At 44.6% G+C, this 24,725-nt stretch overlaps 3 protein-coding genes across 5 annotated transcripts in view; 1 reads left to right on the forward strand and 2 right to left on the reverse strand.

The window, feature by feature from the left end:
* Window positions 1-10,112, reverse strand: part of si:dkey-82f1.1 (DENN domain-containing protein 2A) — a 33,331-nt gene extending 23,219 nt beyond the window's left edge. The window contains exon 1 of the mRNA XM_068722940.1: window positions 9,645-10,112. The gene's annotated coding sequence lies outside the window, so the exon portion shown is untranslated. The remainder of the gene's footprint in view (window positions 1-9,644) is intronic.
* A 3,302-nt stretch (window positions 10,113-13,414) lies between these two features.
* adck2 (aarF domain containing kinase 2) lies at window positions 13,415-18,279 on the forward strand. Its single transcript, XM_068723397.1, has 8 exons — window positions 13,415-14,692; window positions 14,768-14,914; window positions 15,047-15,175; window positions 15,414-15,509; window positions 15,638-15,916; window positions 16,160-16,288; window positions 16,587-16,640; window positions 16,970-18,279. Exons 1-8 carry the CDS (start codon window positions 13,817-13,819, stop codon window positions 17,108-17,110), a joined length of 1,851 nt encoding a protein of 616 aa, XP_068579498.1. The 5' UTR covers window positions 13,415-13,816; the 3' UTR covers window positions 17,111-18,279.
* srpk2 (SRSF protein kinase 2) overlaps window positions 17,980-24,725 on the reverse strand; it is a 63,442-nt gene continuing 56,696 nt past the window's right edge. For 2 of the 3 annotated variants that reach the window (XM_068723394.1, XM_068723396.1), the window contains 2 exons: window positions 23,755-23,847; window positions 17,980-20,483 (listed from right to left, as the gene is read on the reverse strand). In XM_068723394.1, coding sequence (XP_068579495.1) covers window positions 20,299-20,483; window positions 23,755-23,847 — 278 coding nt within the window. In that variant the 3' untranslated portion in view covers window positions 17,980-20,298. Of the gene's footprint in view, window positions 20,484-23,338; window positions 23,432-23,754; window positions 23,848-24,725 lie in introns of all 3 variants that reach the window. The other variant, XM_068723395.1, reaches the window with a different exon arrangement.

Here is a 24,725-nt window from a genome sequence, read left to right on the forward strand (position 1 = left end):
TTTCCTCCCCGTCTTTCACTCTTTTCCTTTCTTTCTTTCATTCCCACTCAGCCTTGGAGTTGCGGGGACAAAAGTATGATGGAGGAAGACTGGTTTTTAATCCTTATAGCCTCTCGTTCTCTTTCATAGCGAAATGTACCGCGTCAGAGACTATTCATGCACAGCCAATTTGCTTCGAGAGCTGCCAGGTTGCCAGATCTGACGTGGAGTGTTTGGTTTGATATGGGGATTTCACAGTGACTGACATGCTGCCTTGACCTGGTAGGCTTTGGCAAGGTTTTGCTTGATTCCAGAAGAAGTAGCAAAAGGAAGGGTTGATGGTAAAGGAAGGGATGTATGGAGAGGAGGAGGAGGGAAGGACAGAGTCGGGCAAATAAACAATGGAATTTTATCTGGGCTCTGCAGTCTCCCTCTCTCTTTTTCCCTCTCTGTTTCTGTCTCTGTGTCCTGTTCAGGGCCCCTGCTGCTTTCCCAAGCTGATTTCATAGCAAGTCCTTGGACATGAGCCAAACAGGCCAATTCTATGACTATGTGTGTTTGTGTGTGTGTGTGTGTGTGTGTGTGTGTGTGTGTGTGTGTGTGTGTGTGTGTGTGTGTGTGTGTGTGTGTGTGTGTGTGTGTGTGTGTGTGTGTGTGTGAGTATCTGCCCATGCACGCGATTGACAGCCAGAAAGTGTGTTACAAGCCTGGAAGCTGCACACTCATTTAATTTTTTCAACATGTCATTTTCACACACATTACTTTTCCATCCTCATCTTTCCGTTCTATATCCAAGCAGGGATCTGCTCTGTATGATGTGCAGTGGTAAAGATGCCTATCCTCTGGCCTTTAGGGGCAACAGACAAGTGCACACACACACACACACACACACACACACACACACACACACACACACACACACACACATACAGTGCATGCACAAGCCATCTTGCTGCCCAGTGTCCTGTTCAAACCTATAGTCCTCCTGGCCTGCTGTGCTGTATCCTCTTGCTCTCCACTTCTCCCCCTGCTCCCTCCATTGTTAGGAGAGGATGGACGTGAGACAGCATTGAAACTGGGTTAGCCACAGAACCAGACAGGAACTGATGGGGGATACCACAAACAATTAATTTCTCCCTGCATGTATTTTTTGCTTATCAGTCCCCTCCAAATATAACACAACAGTGTCCATTGTTGTATTCCTAACGTCACACATATAGCATTTCTTGTTATTGTGGTTGCCGTTTATTACTGGGACTCTGACGGCCTGGGTGTCTACAGTCTATCCCACTGGGAGCTGGAAGAATGGGCCAAAATATTACCTCAGAAAATGTATAAACAAACCCTAATTATAATTGGGGCCACAGAGGAAGCCACTATGGATGTAATTATGGTGCACATGCACAACCAAGGGACAGAATGCTACACCATTTAAGCGGCACATGCATGGAATGAACAGTTATTTTCTTGTTTGTGTTTGTGGACACAAAAAGACAGGAAGTGCGATGTGATTTGCAGGGAAGTGGTAGTAAGACTGACATCCTGTGTCTTCTGAAATGAAGTCATCAAGCTTTTGCACAGGAAGGGTTTTTTTTTTGGCTTCAGAATTCACCCCATACAGTAAGAACTTTAGTTCGCAGTTGATAAATGGGACAGCTCTGACTACCACAAGGTCAACATGGCAGCAAACGGAAGGAAACCTCCAGACAAACTCAGCAAAATCCTCCTAAAAGTCCTTCTCACTCTCTCCACCTGTCAAGACTTTACAAATGATCATCCCGTAACAGTTTAACCACAGGGCTTTAATGGGGAAGGTCTCCCTTTCCCTTTGGAGTTTGTGGCTTCCATTCCACATTCCACTGACTGCAAATGGTGCGGCTTGCAGGCTAATGATGCACTCAAGTCTTCAAAGTGATAAGCCCTTGTGGAAATACAAGTTTGGAGGGGGGGAATCTCTGACACCGTTGGCCTGACAAAAGGTGAAAATTAAGTGGGTAATTGAAAAAGATTTGTGGAGGCTTTTAAGCACAGAGGAGTTTTTTAAAGCTGGACTGACCTGGTTGCGAATAAGATTGAATTCTTCCACCTCCACAATGGCTTTTACCTAGCGCCAACACATACAGAGAGGCCTCAACTAGCTCAATGAAGAGAAGAGAAGCCTCTCTACCAGAGAGAAAGACAAGATCATCACAATGAGAAGAGAGAAGTGGAGGAGGATGAATCCGTCTTGGAGGCAGAGCAAACAAATCTCTCTCTATCCCCCCATCTGGGAGCGGGTGTCGTGTTACGTCTCTTTGCAGGGTCGGAGCATCTGTCCTTCGACTCCCTCCCACAGACATGTCAGCCCCTCCTCCCCACAGACAGAGAGCTCCCATCAGCAGAGCTCCTGACTCATCCCCAGTCTGCTCCCAATTACCCTGCTGGCTCCACAGACCAGTGCCCATGCCAACACATCTCAGGGCCTGCTTTTAAACAGCTCTCTCTTTGGCCTACACAACCCCATCCCACACTGCCTCTGTCAGATCCAGACATGTGGTACAGTTGCAGTTGAAACACTACTCTAGCTTCAGCCAACGTCGAGAGATTCTGTGACGATAAAGGCCTCAGTGTGTTTGAACCGAAAGTGCTTGTTGGATTGTCTCACAGCATCTGAAACCACAATACTGGAATAAGATTGGAGATTTTAATGACTTTCTGAAACGATCCGACTTTACGCAAAAAAACTGGCTGGCCAGGTGTGCTGTGGTGACAGACTAAGGCCAGATTTTAAGTTCTCTTCTTCCATTCTTCACACAAGTACTATGTCTGACACTTTCACTTGTAAAATCAAGTTGTCGGTCTGTCACTAAGTCGGTCCCTTGATCCATCCACCAACTCACACATCTCTACAACTATTGGATGGATAGCTCTGGAAATTTCTACAGACATCCATCTTCAGATGATAATATACTCACTATTCTATACTTTGGGGACTTTTCCTCTAGCGCCACTAGCAGGTCAAACTTCACTTATTCACTGGAATATCTCAACATCTACTTGATGGATTGGCACCAGAGTTTTGTGCAGATATTTATAGTTCCCAGATGATGCAGTCTAATGACTTTGGTGATCCCTGACTTTTCCTGTAGTGCCAACTGTTGGATGGATTGCCATGAAAATAGGCACAGGCATTCTATCACTTTAGTGCTAATTGTTAGCATGCTTACCGGTAAATTAAGATGGTGAGCCGCCACCTGTTAACGATCAAATTGGCATTGTGAGCGTGACAGCTTGCTGTCCTTAGCGTTTACCTTGAAGCACCGTCGGGTCACAGAGTGTGGTTAAAAGGTCAACTTTCCATCTACTCGTGTTAAACAACAAAGTTATTCTAATTCTGGAAAGTCAGCTCACTTCATTCCAGAGACAAATTAGTGCACACACACACACACACACACACACACCATGGGCTCATCTGGCAGTAAGAAACCTGGGTGTAGGTGCACCTGCGGTTGGAGCACTGTGGTTGCAGCCAGCATAAATCATCACTGACAGTGTAAGTAAGGTCATTGACAGGAAAGCTCGCCAAGCAAAAGAGGCCATGGAGCTCCTCCTGGCAATGAGCCTCACTGTTTGGCAGTCAGCGATACATTTCAATGGACGAGGTAATTCATAAACAGCCACAGGTGATACACACATACACAGCTTCTGTGTTCTGTTCCACTATTCCTTTAAACACAGGACACAGACATGGCATGTCTTACACCTCAGACAATGCCGGTCTCTGCTGTTTAACAACTCCCAGAGGGGCCTGGATTTTACGCGTAAGGAAGCGTCATTGAATACACCATCATTCAAGGAGAAAAAAGACTCCCAACAGTGAGCGGTATTTACAGCATCTGATATTACATTGTGCTTACACACGATGTGGGATTTGTGAGGCTAATGGTAAAACCTTTCCTCTCTGAAACAGGCTCAGCCGCAGTAAATGTGCAGCAGTGAGTTGGACCTACAGATCCTTTCAACAATAACCTGGCTTCTTCAGCACACTAACGTTATTCTCTGGGCCCCAGATCAAATTTCTCCTCCAAGCCGCAGTCTCTGAGCTGCGCTCCAAAGCCAAAATCCTCTCTTCTCCTTCTCCTTCCTGTTTCTCCCCCCCCTCCTTTACATTTTAAGGGTTCCGCTTGAGAATTCCCACCAGAGCTCCCCCGTCCCATCCCTGCTCTCCTGCATGTCTGCACAGAAACAGATTTTTATAATTCGCCCGCCGGTCCCCGGGGGAGCCGAGCGAGGCGAGAGCTTGGGAAAGTGCTCTTCCGGAGCGCAAACTCCAGAGTCAGAGTCGGAGTCGACGTTTTTTGACCTCCACACACCCCGTGACCGACAACTGTGAGCCTGAGCCAAGACCGCCAGTGGACAAAAAAAAACTGAGTGAAATGGAGAGGGGTGTTTAGCACTGCGGAAGCAAGCCAAACTAAACTGATCTAAAGGTGTGCGTTTCCATCCGTAAGCTACTCAGGACAAATTGTACTCAACATATGGCAAATACACTTTGTAGTTCAAATTGTAGTAAGTTAGCAAAGACTAAATCAGAGCAACTGCAACATGCTGAGCAATATCACAAGGAGAAAGGATTATTAATGATAAACTTGATGATTTTGAAATGTAACTGAGCCTAAAGAATAAGGACTGATGTGGATTGAAACCAGGCTCAGTAAATACAACGTGACACTCTAGCAGCATAAGACTGTTGAGATTATTGTGACCGTCATTACCCTGGAGACAGACAAAGAGAAAACTACTACTTTCCCAGCTCTAGAGCTTAACAAGACAGTGTTTAGATACGATTTGGTATGATCAAAGCTTCTTTGTGTCTGCAGAGTGTCTGGAGTATCTACTCATTAAGTTGTTCCACTTGGATGAACCTCCAGACATTGTTTTAATTCCCATTATAGAGTGGATCCCTAAATTGACAGGTAAACAAAATGTTTCACATTCTCAGTCATGGCTGCGAGAGACGGAAGAAGAGAAGAATATGAGAGCAGCAGACTGATGATTTGAAGGACGTTGCTCTTACAGTTTTTTCCATATTGAATATCACACACACACACACACACACACGCTGCACATAGCCAAACTCACAAAGCATGCGGTAACCTTTTCCCATTTTGCTCGGAATGCTCATTATAACATGGCAACCGGAGCCTACATCGACGAGCTGTACAGCCACATTAGAGTTACACTTTGAACCCAGATGGACGCATTCCTTTCCAGACGGCAGCCTCCGCCACATGCAAGCTCTTTTTTTTCCCCAAACTGGGCATGTCAAACAAATGGTAAATGCATGTTCACGTGCAAGTACAGTGTGTGTTTGAATCCATGTGTCTGTGCCCGTTTTCCTGCATGTGTTTGTGTGTGTGTTCTAGGGTGTGTGTGTGTGTGTGTGTGTGTGTGTGTGTGTGTGTGTGTGTGTGTGTGTTGGGGTTTATGCCACCGCCACATGCTTCCAGTGGGCAAGACCTGCAAAGCCAAACCAGGCTTGAAGCACCCGGCTTTAAGATGGTCTTCATCAGCAGTTGGTTTGCTGTGATGATTCTCTCAGCCCACATCTAACACCCTGCCATCACACTGCCTCTGTCTTTACCAACGTCTCCAGACTGAACTCAGCGATCCTTGTTCTGTGTAAACAACGCAGCGAGGCAGGGTTTCAGACCGCCACGTCCTGTTAAATGTCCCAATTAGAGTCGCAGCGACCATTTTCTCTCAAGCACACGGTCCGATTTCTTATTAACAAAGCTCAGACGCTTAGCAGAGCGAAACATGCCGGACAGATGAAACAGCTTGCGAGCGACAGGCTTTGGAGAGAAAGTGAGCGCATATGTGTGCTTGTCAGGGACATGGATGCATCTAATGAAAAAGCCATGGCCAGGTGCCAACATGCCTCCAGTATCCAGTGTGATGGTATGCATTATCCATGCATGTATTTAAGGATGACTATAATACCGGTACTAGTGTCTAAGCTGGTATGCATTATCCATGCATCTGTGTATGTGTGGGGGGGGGGGGGGGGGGGGGGGGGGGGTTTGATCATGACTAAACCCATGGCCATCGACCAACATCACAGACAATGCGCCCCCCCCCCCAATATCTTTCAAACAAGAGGAATTCTTTCACCATCACCACAGGACACATTCTTTCGGAGCGCGTCACCGTGGTGACAGCAGCAGCTTGGTGACGGCAGGAGATTGGCCCGGTGGGGTCTTTAGGTTGCGGGCCGCCCCCGCAGAGCGCCTGTCAAAAGCCAGTTCCTGTAAGAGGAGGGGTATACAGGCTGTAACCTCCTAAAAAAGGTCTGCTGTCACTTTTCTGAGCAGAAAAGAATAGAGGAGACAGATGTCACTGGCTGCATCCGCTAACACACACACACACACACACACACACACACACACACACACGGACACATACACACCATGCAACCCAAAAGGAAAATGTAATCAACTGAAGTTAAACCGTGAACAATCTCCAGGGTTATCACGTTTTCACATGACAACAGAAATATACAGACTTCTATGTGTGTCTGCACGTAAAACCGTCTTCGAACAGTTAACTCTCTCGTAAATTGAGGCCGTGGCGTCAACATGAAGCTAAACACCACTTCCCTGGATGGATTTGCACTCTAGTGACTCACAGCGATCATCAAGACGGATTTCTCCACTGCAGCATGCTTCCAAGAAAGAAATAACAAGCTGATTCAGTTGTGAGAGACGACAGACTTAGTCACGGTGCAAAACATCTGGTGTGTGAGTTTTCAAATGAAGCATGCATACTAATATAAAAAAAAACAAAACAACTGCTAACCTCTACTTAATAGATTTAAGGCCTCGTATGTTGCGTGTGTTGATATGTCGGTGGGGGGGATTGTGCTCGGAATCATGAGTCACAGAGACTGAGAAGACGTGTCCATAAAATTGGTGTGAAAGAAGGAAGAAAGAGGGGAAGAAGCAGAGTAAGCCATGCGAATGGAGAAAATGCCGTGATAACGAATGAGTGTGTGTGTCTGAGAGCGAAATGAATCACTCAAGGAGGAAGATTGAACATTGTCTTGCACAGCAGACAGAGATGGTTAGCCTCTGCCACTGACTCAGAATGTAAACAACTGGCTCAATCTGACAGACCACTGTGTGTGTGATAGTAACACTGGTACTACACACACACACACACACACACACACACACAAACCAGAGCCCCTTTGAGAGATTGCAGCCCACTTATTACCTTGCCGCCTAGCAGACAGACAGTCCCTCTGTCTTTATCTCCAGCTCTATAAACCTTCTCCTCACAGCCACAGTCTCAATTCAATAAACTCTCAACTTAAGCCAGTTAAGTAAATACAACGGCAGGGCAGACAGGCACGGGAGAGCAGAGGGGTGTAGATTTGTGGTTCATAAAACGGATTCTGACCTGCTGAAGCTGTTCACTTATGCCAATATGAAAATAACACTGAATAGAAGAGGCGGTGCAGAAAGTTGTGTCAAACCAAAGAGCACTTCAGCTGCTATTACGATGGAGCGCATCAAATGTGAAGTTCCACTGCTGCCCGTCCCATGCATCTTGTTCCTGGGTTTAATCATTGCCCAGCAGGCTGAACTAAAAGGCCAGAGGAAGCTGCTGAGATGGATTATGTTGGCTGGTTGACAACCATCTCTTATGGGTCGTTGCTTATCGGACACAGAAGACATTCCTGATGCATTGTGGTTTGACACGCAGCAGAGAATCCGTTATCTCCAATGAAGCGATGTGGTCGCAACACGGATACATGAATGTGTAGAAAGCTTAAAAAGGTGCCCTGTGGAGTTTTCGGACTTTAGCGGCACTAAAAGGATGTTTCTATATTGCAATATCACAAGTTCTACCAGCAAGTGCAGAAAGAACATATTGCATATGCATGCAACGAGCAAAGGCGTGAGGCATTACAGGATTCTTCTTGCAGAGGGCAGTAATAAAAAAAAATGTGAATGTATATTAACCTGCCCAAGCCGTTAGTAAATAAAAGTGGTGTCTATATTTAAAAAAACTGCCATGTCAATTGAAGGAAAGGGTCAAGAAAAGTGCTGTAAAATCAACCCTGTCCTGCAGTTCCACATCTTGTCAGTTGGGGGCAGTAAAGTAACAGTAAGAGAAGAAGTTTGTCTTGCAAGTTTCACAATATTTCCAAATATTGAAAAAAAAAAAAAAACTGTGGCAATGTTTTACGACATAGGAGATGCATTCAAGATGTCTGGGAAGATTTAAGGATGCATTCTGGTGAGAAATGTCAACAGAATCGTGTTATTTACAACGAAAACTCCTCTTGGTACAATTACCAGTCAGACTAGCTCAGTAAAGGATATGAATCATTGTCCTATCTATTTCTCCTGGTTCATATCACCTTCTTACGAGTTACATTCAAACAGTAATTCACCTTTTTATATTATAATGCTTTCTTTGTTAATACGTGTTCCTTGCTTTGTTTTTTTTACAGCTTCCTCTAATCACTTGGCAGTCAAACTGTGCTGTCAATATTGTGATATCTGGTTCATTTATTCATCTGATTTTGCAGGTAGTGCTGTTTTCAAGGCCATAATGAGGAAGGTGGTAAAATAAGATCATGTTAAAACTGTCATCAACTTGCCATCCATTGAAACACTATCTTAAATCTGACATCCATCAAACTATTGAGATTATTTCTTTAAATCGTCACTGGCGTCCTATTCGTCTGTTCAAAACGTAGGTTGAGAGAATGACCACACTGTGTGAACTTATAAACACGGCTGCACAGTTTCCCTCATGGCTGATCGTGACTCCTCAAACAACTTTGTCGTCCCTTAAAGCTGACTTTTTGGAGCCACCTGAAGTCCTCCAGTCCGCCCCGGGGAGGTCTCCACCCGCCTGCCTCCTCACAACAATACAGCCACTGGGACTCTGCATCATGAAGAGGTGCCTTTGTTCACGGTGAAGAATGCTCATCTCACTTATCCTCCCCTCTGATCTCCCCCTTTCCCCCATAACAAGCCGGTTTGGAACATGTTGGTCTAAGTGACCGTCCTCCAAACGGTCACCAAACTATCTTTCTACACTTTGTTTTCGTTTAATAGGAAAGATGAGAGCTGACAGCCATTGAGTCTATGTGTGTGTGTGTGTGTGTGTGTGTGTGTGTGTGTGTGTGTGTGTGTGTGTGTGTGTGTGTGTATGCGCGCTCAGATACTTCATGAGGTAGATGAGTCTCTTGTGGGCAGCAGTAATGGACTTGGTGCAGACAGTTTGAGACTGGCTACTTGAGGCACACTTTAACTGGAGCCAGAGCCGTCCAGAATGAAATACGGCTCAAATAAACACAGACAAACCCACATTCTAACATCATCCATATTGCTTTAAACAAGGAGTATAGGCGTACATTCTATACATGGACACACACACACACATGCATCCTGACACATTCAAGGTCACGCATGCACATTTAGACTGCAGAAGATATGAGAGAACGCTAAGTTGATGCTCATGCATGAAGATGAAGGCTCAAGCAATGAAACATGATTTTCAGACTTTAAGTATATAAAGCACATCAACTCGATCTCTATAGAAAGAAATCACATGTTTTGCTACAACTCTACTGACACACATGGACGCTCTTTCACTCCTCACTTTACCTTTGTGATGTGGGTGAGCCCTGATGAAGTGCTCTTAGAGTAGTTTCTCATTTTGCGTAACCTGACCCCGCAGAAGACAGCATCCACTTGCATGGTTCCTTTCCTTCCAAGTATAGTTTGCCTTCTTTTTTTTCTCTCCCCCTCTCTCTCTCTCTCTCCCCCCTCTCTCTCTCTCTCTCTCTCTCTCTCTCTCTCTCTCTCTCCCTCCGGTTTGTACACCCCTACCCCTGCCACCGACCTCTCTCCCTTTGCATAGCCCCTGCCTGTACCTCACACACAGAGGACACAGAGTGCAGATCCAAGCACACAAGAGGTTTGAAAAGAGGCACAAAGTCAGAGAGAGAGGTCCCTCCTCCCGTCCAGCCTCTGCGCTACAAATGTTTACAGCTCTTTTCTCCACTCGCGGCTCTGAAACACTCACTCATTCGGACTCCTGTCTCTCAATGACGCCGGCCCTTCTCTTTCTCTCCCCTTCTCAAACTTTTCCCACCCCCCCTCCCTTCCTCCTTCCTCCCTCCTTCTCTCTCTCTCTCTCTCTCTCTCTCTCTCTCTCTCTCTCTCTCTCTCTCTCTCTCTCTCTCTCTCTCTCCTCCCTCTCCATTTTCCATCATCACCCCCCTCTACATCCCCTCCCACCCACCTAAACCCCCCACCGCTGAACTAATCTGCAGCTGGCCGGCCGATTGGAACCCTAGTTGCCAGAGAAACAGAGTGTCCTGCTAAAAAAAAAAAAAAAAAAAAGAAATGGAGGAATGGAGCAGGAAGGGGCAAAGCTGAACACAAATGAATACATAAATAACAGCCTCCTCTGGGAGCAAATTAAGGAAGCCCAAGGGCCACTTTTCCTCTCTCAGTGAGGGGACAACATGTTCATCTATTTTATCTCTTTACACGTGACAGTCAACAACAACAACAACAACAACTAGCCTACAAGTAGTGTAGGAGCGTCTGTGCTGAATGCCCTGTGTGGTGAGGCTGAATGCTCTCACACAGAAAGTGGTTCGGCAGCGTTTGGGTTGATTACGGCTGACCTCTGCTCAGCCGCGGAATACAAAGTGTGGAGTTCAGCTCAGGCCCCCGGGCTGAAGAGTGACTGCATGTTCCTGCAGAACGAGTGGAGAAGAAAAAGTGAGTGAGAGAGAGCAGCTAATAAAAGGCTGGACATGCATACAGATGACCAGCGTGATTAATGATTGACCTGTTCAGCCCCACAGGCCCTCTTTGCCAAGTCCATTATTACAAAAGGTATGTTTTACGGACAGTTTTCAAAGCCAACCGTCTTTATGTTGAACATGTATTGTTGTCATTTATAGAGATCTGGGTATTTAATGATAAACAAGACACTTTGAAATTCCCATTTCATAAGGTTGCAGCCGTAGAGTGACATCTTTAATATTGTGCGATTGAGTGAAGTTGGGGCAAAGAGACACTTAATAAAGTATAGAGACGGAATTATTAGTCATATTTTAATAATTGTTTAATCTTTCAGGCAATTTTTCAAGCAACATGACTAAACATCCCCTTTAGTTTCACTTCGACTTGTGCAATTATTTTGCTACTTTTGTATTCACTTCTTTTCTGTGTTCTGTGATTGCTGGATATCCCTGGACTTTGAACTGTTGGTCACACAAAACATTGTAATGTTGTACAGCAGCTTTTATGTTGTTGTAACTATACACTGATTGGTAGTTTGATCTATAACAATGCATCATCTTTTATAAGATGACCATATTTTTAAGTATGTAAAATCTGAATCTGCAAAATAACTAGTAATTATAGCTGTCAAATAAATAAAGTGGAATGAGAAGTCAAAAACAAAAAAGTGGAGTATAGCATCAATTAGATTTACTACTAAAATGTACCTCAAAATTGCACTTAAGTACGGTACTTGTGTCACACAATATTGGGTATCGGGGTTGAACCTGTAATTTGATTTGACTTTTATACAAATGCAGTTATAAGGGCCCTAGCCTTCCTAAAGTGTCTAACAGCATCACCTCTGCAGAGCGACTATCCTGCCGACCTCTGAGCCCAAACGCTGACCTCGCCTTTGAAATGCAAGAGAGATCTAAAAAAGCCTGGCTTGTCCATCAATAGCTGTGGGGGGAGCAGGGTGGGGGCTGGTAACATCTGTTTGGCGTTTATCCCACCTTATTGTGTTGCCGAGTCCTCTATCGGGCCTACAGATGGGATCCTGGGAGCGCACCGAGCCCAGTGTCCAGAGGACTCACACCGTGACTGGGAACATGGCCGGCGCGAGTTCTCAGTCCTTGATGGTGCAGAGGAGGCTGATTGCAAGACCTCGGCTTTAAGCAGAGGAAATGACAATGAAATCAAACCCAGGGGGTGTGTGTGTGTGTGTGTGTGTGTGTGTGTGTGTGTGTGTGTGTGTGTGTGTGTGTGTTTTTTTTTTCTTCCCTGCCTCCTCCTTTCCTTTACGACCCAGAAACAAATGTTTCCGTAATTAAAGCAGCGCTTAAGTAATCTTTCAGGAACTTTGTTCAGGAAAAAGACAGCATATCCTACCAGGAAGTACTTGTTAATGCCACTTCCATTAATAAGGCCTGTAAGCTACCACATGCTGTAACTCCACTCTGCACAATAATGTAGAAAATGTTGTTGTTGCATTAATCTCTTCTAACTGAAAAAAGTCCTGCAATTTTAAAGCCAACATAACGGCAATCGATTAATCAAGAATATATTTGTCTAAATTAATTCTAATTTAAAATATTTAATATTTAAAACAATTACTTGCAGCGGTAGGACCTAGAGGTGTTGCTTTCTGTTACAGAAGCCATTTCAGTGCACATTTTCAAAATGCATCAAAAGACACTAGTTTATAACTTAATAAAGTTTATGTCCTTCTCTTTCCTCGCTCCTTTCCTCTCTCCTTTCCTCTCTCCTGTAAAGCACTTCATTTCTTTCTGAAAAGTGTTATAAAGTGTGTGTTGCTTTCTTAGTTGCCATGGGGTCTGCTCTTCCAAATTGAGATACAGAAATAAACCTATAGAATGTAAGCTTTTGATTTATAGCATTATAAACTGTGGTAGGCCCATTTTAACTGTAATGAACAATGTTTTGGTTTTTTTTACAACTAAAATGCATTTTTCACAGCAGACATTGTCAAAGCAGGATAAGCTTTTTCTGACATTAATGAAGGTTGTTTTCCATTTAGATGAGCCAGGTCCATTACAGCCACATGCTGGCTCACTGGGACACTCAGTGGAACAGAGCCTTTGTTAATGTTAGCTGCTCCACCTGTGCTCTACCTGCTGTATAAATGTCTTTCTATCAAATGTCTCAATCGTTATGATCAGGTTTGCATCCTCCTGTCATCCCTTCATTCCCTCTGTTTCCTCTGGTAGGAGAAAGCCACTCAGGATAATGTGTGATTTGTCTCCATCTGTAGGACACGTGGCGTCTCTGTAGTTATTCGAAGAAGAAGAAACAACATAAGATCACTAGTATAGTCGCAGTGGTAGTTAACGTACCGTGAATACACACGTGGCGTCAGTTAGTTGGCCTCCTCACCCAATTAACTTAAAAAAACGGTCACCATTTTTGATTTATACTTACATAAATAAAGCAACACCTCAACAAAACGGACAAAAAAGTAAATGCATTAGCTTTAAAAAAGCGCACACTAGACACGACTCCGTCTTGTTTGATACAGCTGTTAAAAGTTTATTTTTTTCTGGTGAGCGTGCGCCTTTAAGAGAAAGCCACGTGCTCTCGACGGCCCTACGTCATACCCGGACGTGAAGCGACTGCCATGATGTGTTGTTTATATGGATGTTATTTACCTGGTACGGTGGCGTACATGTCTCACTCTTTGACAAGTAGGAAAAGAAGCAACCCAGTTCTGTCCCGTTTACTGGAAAGTGTAGTAACAATTTATTTTAATATTTACCTTACTGATTATACGGTAATTAAGTAGTAACGTTAGATAGCTCAGTAATGTTGTAGCTAGTTTAATGTAGCATTAATCCAGGTCGCCTCTCTCTCTTCTACTCTTCTGTAAACTCGCGAAATGTTGATGTGCAGAACGCAGATTATTCTGAATTTGGAGTAATGCTTTACTGATGATTTTTGACAAAAGGGTGTTTTCGTGAAACAAGACAACCACATGGACAAAGTCACCTCCTGGACTGAGCGAACAGCCATTTTAAACGATGGCCACCTTCGGAGCAAGAGCAGTCCTCCTCAGCCTGAGGTGCACCATCCGGAGGGCAGGCTCCTTTACCGGAAGCGGGCTCGTGCACAGCTCCAGGGCATGTTTTGTTAAAAGAGGGCGGATCTTAACGCAGATACCCAAGGTCACACTGCTATGTTGGGGTGCAGTCAATGCATCGTCCTGTGCAGCAGCCGCATGCCAGGAAGCAACTCTTCCACGTCTAACCGCTGACAAGAAGTCTCTAGCCAAAGTCCAAGTGCACAAGGTTGTGTTTCTTCTTCGCCTCGGCCTCCGTGCGTTGGTGCTGCTCCTCAAATTTGGCCCCCTGCTCCTCCTGTCCCCCTTGGTCCTGGTGTCCGCCCGCTGGGCGTCTCTCTGGCTGGAGGCCCTGCTGTGGGTGACTGAAACATCTGGGCCCACTTTCATCAAGCTGGGTCAGTGGGCCAGCACCCGGCGGGACATCTTCTCCCTGGAGTTCTGCGAGCGCTTCTCCACGCTCCATGTGAAGGTGCGCCCGCACTCCTGGGCCCACACCAAGCAGTGTCTCCGGAGGGCTTTCGGGGAAGGCTGGAGGAAGGTTTTGAGGTTTGACAGCAAAGAGCCAGTGGGTTCGGGATGTGTGGCGCAGGTGTACAAAGGCTGGGCGAAGGCGGACCAGGTGGAGGACCCGGCCTTCCAGTCTCTGGTGGAGGAGATGGAGAAGGAAGACTTGCTAGAAGCCTGGGAGATCCCTGGTCTGGGAGGAGTGGCCAGGTCCCTGTGGCGGCTCTGGAGGAGGGGTAAGGAGGAGGAGGAGGAGGACTTTGGGGAGAGAAGTCACCCAGAAGGGACATGCAGCGCAGAGAAGGAGCATCTGATACCTGTGGCTATCAAGGTGAGTGTCACTAAATAGCCTTTTGCATTTTGTAAGCCGGTCAGCAGATGTTTATGAATTATTATTTTTTCCCAGGTGGTCCATCCAGGCATCAGGAAGCAGGTGGAAATCGACCTCCTGCTGATGAAAGCGGGGAGCTGGCTCCTGCAATGCCTGCCCGGACTCAAGTGGCTCAGTCTGTGTGAGATAGTAGACGAGTTTGAGAAGCTCATGATCAAACAGGTGGGAATATTCAGACCCCCAACGTTCAGAATAACACAGAACTCGAGCCGTTTGTCTCGTCATCAATAAAAGACCTATAAATAACGTTGTAGAAAGGGTCTTTTCAGCGGTCTGACTGAACTTTTATTTCAGATTGATCTCCGTTTTGAGGCCAAGAACATCGAGCGTTTCCAGGAAAATTTCCGCAATGTGGATTATGTCAAGTTCCCAACCACGTTACGACCATTTGTCACCCGGACAGTTTTAGTGGAAACTTTTGAGGCGAGTACAGAAGGATTTAAAACACCGACTGAGTGACAGATTGAGCTCAAAATGTACAATACAAGCAAGTCGGACATATCAGAATATACAAATGCACACTTCTATTGTCGTCTTTAACAGACTCCACCTAATGTGACACAATGTCTGCGATTTCCAGGCAATATAGGATCATCCTTGTTGAATGAATATCGTAGGAATGAGACCAACATTCAGTTTATATGCAACCTTCCTCCATCAGGAGAGTGAGCCCGTGTCCAACTACCTGAGCGATGAGGTTCCTCTGGAGGTGAAGCAGAAAATAGCCCGGATGGGAATGGAGACCATGCTGAAGATGGTGAGATGCGTCACCTGCTGGATATCGGTTGCATCTGATTTGATTGTTACCATTACAGTTGATTTCATAACGCGTTCAAGTTTATATGTTATTTTAATTTGTTGTTTCTCTCTCCATCTGCATTCCAGGTGTTTGTGGACAACTTTGTCCATGGAGATCTGCACCCCGGGAACATTCTGGTCCACTCTTGTGGGCCTCTTCCCGGCTCCACTGACGGTGCTGGTGCATCGTGGGACGCCCACGGTAAGACCACCCTCACTGACTTGTGGGACACGGTGGTGGTCAGCTTCAGGCCAGACGGGTGTCCTCTCCAGCTGGTGCTGTTGGACGCCGGCATCGTAACCCAGCTCAGCGACTACGATCTCGCCAACCTCAAGGCCGTCTTCACAGCTGTGGTGCTGCATCGGGTAAGTGATCCTGATGGAGTCACCTGGCCGTTTACTTATACTTGACTCGCGTCAAATATAGCAGAACATATTTTAAAACATGTTTGACACATTTTAAAATTGTAATCTGTTCCACAGCAAATCCACTCAGCGTTCAAATTATTAAATATGCTTCTTAGATAGAAAGAAATAACAAAGAAGAAAGGAATGTATTCTGTAGGTCAAAGAAAAAACCTCCCGGATCTTTTGATTTCCTGTCTTCAGGGTGAGCGAGTGGCGGAGTTGCTCCTGAATCACGCCCGGGCCAATGAATGCCAGGATGTGCCGCAGTTTAAGAAGGAGGTGGCCCAGCTGGTGGACACCGCCCTCAGCAACACCCTCTCTCTGGGAAAGGTACCAGCCTCGATGTGTGCTCTCTGTTTCTGATGCAGCCTATCAATGATGGCCATGATTATTGTGTCACCATATTCATTCATTCATTCATTATATTATTATGTTAGAACATTAGGAAAGAAATAGAATTTTTGCCGTCATTCTGCAAATTAAGCAAATTAGCCTCTGAGTAATTCTCATTCTCTAAGCGGTTAATTAACGGTTAACTTTCTGACGTAACGTAAACATACTTAATAGATATTGCTTGGTCATGGCGGTCACTGATTACTTTTAACATTTTTTTTTTTTGCATTCCTAGTTCCAAGTGGGTGAATTGCTCTCCAGAGTTTTTGGTCTACTCATCAAACACAAGGTAAACATCTGGAGGTCACATACGTTAACGTTGAACAAACACACATCTGGTTCAGAGCTCTTCTCTCTTAAAGTGACACTACGACCGGCAACAACTCTGACTGACCGTCCGGCCTAATACGGTTTTCTCAAGTAAAAGGTTTTGGGGTTTTCTTTTGCAGTGACCTTGTCAGTGTCAAGTGTTTCTTGCAGTACTTTTGAGTTTTAGCTTGAAGAAATGTAGAATCACAAAAATCCTATTAAAAGATCTTAAAAGCCACAGAAACAAGCGTGACGCGATAACTCTGCTGCTGAGCTATGAACCTTGATGTTAATTGTTTTTTTTTCTAGGTGAAGCTGGAGAGTAATTTTGCCTCCATTGTGTTCGCCATCATGGTGCTGGAGGGTCTCGGCAGGTCACTGGATCCGAACCTGGACATCCTGGATTTGGTGAAACCCCTGCTGCTAAAGAACAGCGCTTCACTGCTCTGACACCAACGCACATATCACTCACTCACACACACACACACACACACACACACACACACACACACACACACACACACACACACACACACACACACACACACACACACACACACACACCTGTAAGTACATACATATAGTGAATTGTTAGAAAAGGCACATGTGTATACTGTATCCTCCTAATAGCTATGATGGGTTGTGTTCAAGCGTACGAGATACTGTGGATCACCGCATCACTTTCTCATCACTACATTTTAGCAGTGACCTCATTAAGTTTTACGCTTTCATTACTACTTCTCTTGAGGTTTTTTTTTATTTATATTATTTTGATGTAACATTTTACCCACAGGAAAATAAAAACCTTCCAGGCCTCTTTAACGCAGGCTAATGAATCAGAGTATGTGCGCTTTACGTGACGCATCCCTTGTTTATTGAGTGCTAATGGACACATTAGCAGATGCACAGATTGCATCAGAGGGCATTTTAATGATCTAAAATATATAAGAAAATCCCTAGTTGATACTCCGAAGCATGCTTTATGTTTTAATGAGCAACATTGATCTCAGGATGTCTTTTATCACCCCATGTTTTAGTGGACCTTCGATGATGTTGTCTAATAGGCCATGTTTGCTTTAGGGTGAATCACAATGTACTGTAACATTGACCAAGTGAAGCCTTTGGCTAATTGTGCTCACAACTGACTCATGTATTTTTAATATTCCATTAAAACGGTGGAAACACATGCTATATTTTTAAAAAGAGAGTCTGTGCCAATTCTTTCTTGTGTTGCCTTTAGTGAGCGGTTGCACGTTGTCTCACCCTTGTTTTAGTGAGGTTGACTGATGCAGCTTCAAAGCAGAACATTCACAACGGGATCCATTTATTTACAATTTTATTAAATCTGTCAATGAAAAACACAGACGAGAGACGCGATTCTGTCAATGTCATCAGGAAGAACAGTCAGCATGGCTGAAAGAGTGAGATCAGGAGGTTTGGGTGCAAAAAAAAAACTCATCACATACCCTTTATTGCAAAACTGTAGATATTTTTTTTTAATTTTTTTTTTTAATCTCCATCAAGAGCCCAGACAGAGCAGCACGGTTCAAGTAAGGAAAGGGGGGAGAGGTGACAACTGTGTGTGTAAAAAAAAAAGAAAAAAAAAAAAGAAAAGAAAATTCAATAATAATAATAATGATGACAAAAGAAATAAAAACATCTCTAAAAGACAAACACAATCACCTCAGTATAAGACGAGATTCTGTCACGGTCACAACAACCAGAGAAAAGTTGTTTTCTTTTTTTTTTTCCTCTTTTTTTTAATGAATTAAATAGTTTTTAAAAATATCTCACCATTTACTTATAGTTATCTTTTTTCATTTATTGCGAAAAATAGGCAACTGGACTAATTGTGATGATGCAAGTTTCTGTGTCTGTGTGTGCGTGTGCGTGTGTGTGTGTGTGTGTGTGAAAGAGAGAGACAGACAGAGAAATAGAGATTAAGTGGAGAGATATAGTGGAACGTCTTGGAGCGTTGGCACTGAGAGCGGCAGCAGTGTGTGGCAATGCAGTACGCTCATTCAGCCACCGGGTGGCACAGTTCAGTCTGAACATTCCTCCAGGGTATCAGAGGACCCCCCCCACTGTATCAGAGGACATCAAAATATGCCAACAACAGCCTCTGTTTTTTTTGTTTTGGAATGATGCTTGTATGTTGAAACTTTGTCCACGGTCGCTTTTCTGCGTTGCAAGATCTCAGTTCTATGTACAAAGGTTTCAAATCCCTGAAGGACATCTACAAAGACTAGTGCAACCTCCATGTGACTGCCCCCCCCACCCCTTTTCTGGAGTAGCTCAGGGATCAAAGGGCTCCTCTATAGGGGGGGGGGGGGGAATAGTACCAATCAGATCAGGTAAACGTGCCACAAAAAAACTCGGGAATAAAAGTCAGGAATGGTGGCAGAGGACCAATATTTAGGAATGTCAAAAGAGGTTGTAACATATTTACCTTCCTCAGAGGGGGCACCAACGAATCCTGACACAATTATTTCTAACAGAATGTCCAAGAGAGGTGATGAAAGAAGGAAAGGAACCGGCGAAATGCACAAATAAGATATCGCAACCATCGTCCGTTTGTCACATCCGTTCATGCTGATCCATCAAGTCTCCCCATGCATTTTAAAAACAGTCTCTAAAGACCAAGCGTTCCTCCTCCGTGTTGAATTGATTGTATTTTTGTTTGCTTTTTTTTTGCTCATCCCGCACTTTTTCTGTCCGTCTTTGTCAGAGTGGCGACTGTCAGTGTGGTGCCCCCTGGAGGACTGGCTGCCCTCCAGTTCTCTGAGGTGGCCCAGCAGGAGCATGCAGCTCATTTAGGAGGAGGGGGGGAGGGGAGGGGGGCGCAAACAGTGAGGAGGGGCTTTTTGGGGATTGGATTTTTGGAAGAAATCAGGGTGTAAACTTTTAGTCCAATGTGGGTGCTCTCTTCCATAGCAGGGTGGCGGGGGGAGGCAAGGGTGGGGCAACAGGGCTGGAGAGAGAGGAGAAGAGTCTAGATCTGGAGCACAGGCACATGCGCTCGTTATCTCTCTAAAAAAAAAAACCCCACAAAAACACTGTCTGTCTTTGAGGCCCTGGCTGTGTAAAGGTCGTGGCAGATGGGGAGCTCCTCGTTGGCTTTTCTTTCACATCGTTGAAAAGATCAGCAGCTGTCAGTGGTCCATGACTGGATCCAGACACGGTAAAACAGAGAATTCAGGTGGTGGTGGTGGTGGTGGTGGTGGTGGGGGGACTGGCTGACATCTTGACGGCAGAAGAAAGCACGTCTCTCTTTTCAGACAGAGCCTGACTTCTCCCCTTGTTTACGTGAGCAGCATCCATCTTCAAATGATCTTTTTTTGGGGGAGATGTTTGGGAAGACACAGCTACTATGTCATGTTATCTCCATAAGCTCGTCTTTACATTCCTTATGGGAAAAGAAGCCTACTCAGAAAAGCATGTAATGGATGCGAGGGATAGGGGCGGGAAAGAATACGTCTTAATCATCTACTCTGACTGTTTGTCTCCAGCTTCTCTCCATGCTGTTGTTCCACAGGCTGCCTTCCACCTGGGGTTGGGGGGAGTGGGGGGGGGGGGGGGGGTGTTTGGGTTAACTGTTGGGGGTCAACGGGTGGAGGGCGTCTGATCGGAGATTGTGGCTACGAGTTGAGCCAAGGGTGGTTGAGGCATTCGCCCGCCGACGCCCTCTTCTCGGGCACCATCTCCAGCATGGGCAGGAGGAAGTGCGTGAAGTGGCCGGCGTCTTCATGCGCCCAGCCGTACTTCTCCACCAGCACGTCAAACAGCGACCACGGCTTCAGCTTGGTGATGTGCCGAAGCTCTCCTGCGGGGGGGGGGGGGGAGATAAGGAGCAGAGTCAATGATTGCAGGAGGATGTGGGGAGAAAAGACAGGGGCTTAGATTAGAGGGTTAGTTCACCCATAATAATAAGACTGGTGATATTCTTCTTTTGATGAATTGATCCAGCAAGTAGCCAGAGCCTGATATTACTTATCACTTCGTGCTATGGAGCTCCATTGTCGTACCGGCTGACACGTTCCTTCATTATGATGAACATGGGCGCTGTGGCTTGTTATGGGTCAATTCCACATTCACTGTCTGCTGTTGTAGATATAAAATAGTCCCCAACACGTGAACAGCTGTTGGGGACTTGACCTTTTCATAAAGAAAATGCACCATGTGTTTGTGCCTCGTTTTTAAATATCATACGTCAGTAGGAACAAATAGACTCATGGCTGACAAATTGTTGTTTTTTACATCATGGAATTTGTTGAAATAAGAAAAATATAGAATAACACCAGTCTTATTTAACTCTAGTCATATCTAGCCATGCAGATAATTTTCATTTTGCAATTCCCGTCCATCTCTGAAATTGCTTACAGCATTGAAATAAAATTTAAAGGAATTCAAATCTTTATTAAAACCAGCTAATGTACTATCATGTAAGAACATGATCTAAAATACGACAGATCCTTTTTTTTTTGGTACCAATTCTCAAAACATGATATAGTATCAGTAGTATTTATACTTTAGGAATCAATCCGGCAACCCCGAATCTAGAGTAACCAGAACCACGTATTAAAAAGGAAAGATGTTGCTGTTTCATTTTCCAACGTCATTTTTCAATGTTTTGTGCACACACACACACAAAACTATCTGGCATGGCTAGATTCCCAAAGAGGTAAGTCGATTTTTGATTTGGTTATTTGGGTGAACTGACTCTGTAATCTGACGCCACAGCAGGCCACCGTTCTGCAGCAGCTCACTGATTAGTTCAGCCGCTCTGTTTGAACGTGTGCTACTCAGTGAGGTGCTGAAAACCTGTAGAGTTCTTGGCTGCGAACCACGAGAACGGAGGGCGAGAGGTGGAAGAGAGAGACGGAGAAGTGACGATGTAATGGAAACAGACGTGGAGAGGAAGGTGTTTATTATTACAGAGCGGAGGAACATGAATGGCTGCGAGCACAAGACTGACGGAGAGGAGGAAAGAAAGTATGACAGGATGATTAATGATGGAGGCGATCAAGACCGAAGGTCCAGTTCAAACCATGGCTGCCATGGTTACCTCTCCTTCCTATACACTGATTGGAGAACTGGGGGAAAGGAAGCCATCACGACTTCCCTTGTATTTTATTGATCCAGGCACAGTGTTGAAAAATAAATAAATATATATTTTCCTTTTTTGCATTAATGGAGACAATGCTTGTCATACATTACTGTATGTTTATAATGTTTAGGTCTGTTTTCTTGTAAAAGTGCGTATGTTTCTGTCTCCAATCAATGTATCTACTCACTACTCCGCCCAAAGTTCAATACAGATCGGTGATGCGTGAAGGAAACAAGGTAACGAAGCCGCTCGATGGCAGCGCACGGCCGATGGCAGCGTGGCAGACAGGAGAAGCCCAGAGAGACAGAGAGACAGAGCGGGAAAGTCAGACCAGATTAACGGAGCGCCACGGGATAAAAGGGAGAACATTGAGACATCGAGTGCAGGCTCAGACCTCAGATAGAGACAACATCAAAGGCAGAATATTCAGGTCTCATGGCACATTATGAAGAATATATGAGCAGAAAGGGAAGGAGATCGAGAGAAAGGAGGGAAAAAAAAGAGAATAAATGAGAGAGTGCACCGGGGTTATCAGCGGTACCAAACACAGATCCACACACTTACCGGGGACTCAAAGATGAGCAGCATCAGAGAGGGTGAATAAGACCTCAGCTGCAGTGAGGTAAAGCCCAGCTCTATGGAGCACTTTACTATCATAGCTAGTTCTAATATTGCTTTTGTGATGTTAATGTCAGAGTAGACTACTTCTTTAAAGTGAGGCTTTTGCTCACCAAAAGAATATTGATTCTAATTTTGATAGAGTATATTGATAGTGAATAGTGATGAATTATTTATAGGTTGATTTGTTTGTTTTCACAAAAAAATCATCTGCTGATAAGAAGGCAAAATATCCGACTATCTTTTGTCAATATGAAGATATTAGGTTTTCTGATTATTTAGAAAATGAACTTGTGATTGTAGTGAATTGATTTGGCCATTCTGCTGCACGATAAAGACAATCACAACAGTAGTGTCTGAAGAATTTAAATGTAAATTACGAATACAGATGGGCGATAAAGCGGAAATCATCATCACAATATTAAGAATATTTTTCCAGTTTCTATTTTGTCACAACATGGAAAAAACAGAAACATTTGAAATATTTAAATTGATATTCAAATCAACTAACTGTGTACCACTGTTTCACGCTAAGGTTTTAAAACTTCAAATGTGTATAACTACACCATAAATAACGTTTTTAATAAAAAGAAGATGGTGATGAATGTTTGCAACTTTTTTTTAATGGAACACGTTTTTGTGATTAGCACAATTTTACTTTATTTATTGTGTGTTTTTGGTTCCCTCAACATAAACCTGAAGGCCTGAAACTCAAATACAATGTGATCGAATCATGATGATATAACACCAATGAAAATCAATAAACTACAACAATTAATTAACGCCCAGCCCTACAATTAAGCATTAATTTCTGCTGTGATGGACAACTTATCATAAACCATCTGAACTGTCTTCATTGACAATACTGTGGCAGTACTATGAACTTCACTACACAAACAACTTGATCCTCCTGCACTACAGCGACCCTACAGCTAACCGACTGAGTTGTTTACCTTTCTTGGAGAAAAACTCTCGGCTGTACTTCCCGGCAGCGAACACTTTGCGTGGGACCTTCCCAAGGAGCTCCATGATCAGAGCGATGTGGTCTGCCCACCACCACATACATCACAGAGGGAACAGGCACGGTTCATCATTACAGCATGCACACACACACACACACACACACACACACACACACATCAACACGACCGGCTGCATGGGACCGACACACACTGATGCCCTGGGGTTATACGATTATTCTCACTGTTTGAACTCACAATTTCTGCATAATGCATCCAATTATTAATAAAATCAAATCCAAAGCAACAGGAACTTCCAAGTTTATACAGCGAGTGTTTTCTAGTGTCCATGTCTGTCCGTTTTAGACATCTGTGTGTCCCAGTCCCACCAGCTCTCTGGCCAGCGCTACCTCTTCGGTTGAAGAACTCCCGGGAATATTTTCCGGAGAGTGCAAAGTGCCTCGGAATACAGCCCAGCAGCTCTATGATGTGGGCTATATGGTCTATGGAGGAGAGAGGGAGGTGGGAGGGAGGGAGGGAGGGAGGAGAGGGGGAAGGAAAAATAGAAGAGGAATGAGGGGGGAAAGAAAGGAGATGCCAAAGAGAGAAAGGGCAACGACAAGGAAGGGGAGGGAGAGATGAAAGTAAAATGCAAAGGAAGGAGAGGGGGGGATTGTGGGTAGGAAAATAAAAACAGGGACAGGATGTGACAGGTAGAAGAGATCACAGAAGGGTCGGGGAGGAATAAAAAGAGACAGTCACAGACAGTAAAGGAGAGAAACCTGTGTTAGTGAGCTGTGCCTCCACAGCAGAGGTGACGAAATGAAGTGATAAGCCTTAGAATAAAAGTCACATGCATTCAGATTCAGAATTGAATGAACTGGAAGCCGAAACTAGATTTCAAATTTGGCCTCAATGGATGGAGTCCAGAAGGTGTAAATGAGTACGTCATGATAAAACTGACTCTAGCTTATTGCCTGTGCAAAACATGCAAAATGAGGTTAACTGTGTGTCACATGCAATAAGAACAATAACACAATGAGCTGGACAAAGATCACAGGGAGATGAAGAGACAGAGGCGAGGATGACGGTGCAAATAAAAGGTGCTGTATTGCTTGATAGAGTAACATGTGACCCAGATATAGATGCACATATACTCACAGGATACAGTAACTGGCTAATGTTGCTCTCATGCCTCTGTTACTAACTGTCACCGTTTTACAGTTTCTGGGAAACGGATCCGTTTATGCTGCAAAGGTCTAGACACTAAGCACAATGACAGGAGTTGTGTGAGCTGAGTAGGGTGAAGATGAGTGGAGGCATAGCAGCAGAATAAAAGGACAGGATTTACAGTTGACAGTGGATAGGGGGATTTGGGGAG

This window comes from Cebidichthys violaceus, unplaced genomic scaffold (genome assembly GCF_023349555.1).
Source record: "Cebidichthys violaceus isolate CVI_PGR_0920_01 unplaced genomic scaffold, fCebVio1.0.p SCAF_3, whole genome shotgun sequence".
In the NCBI taxonomy this organism is placed as follows: domain Eukaryota; kingdom Metazoa; phylum Chordata; class Actinopteri; order Perciformes; family Stichaeidae; genus Cebidichthys; species Cebidichthys violaceus.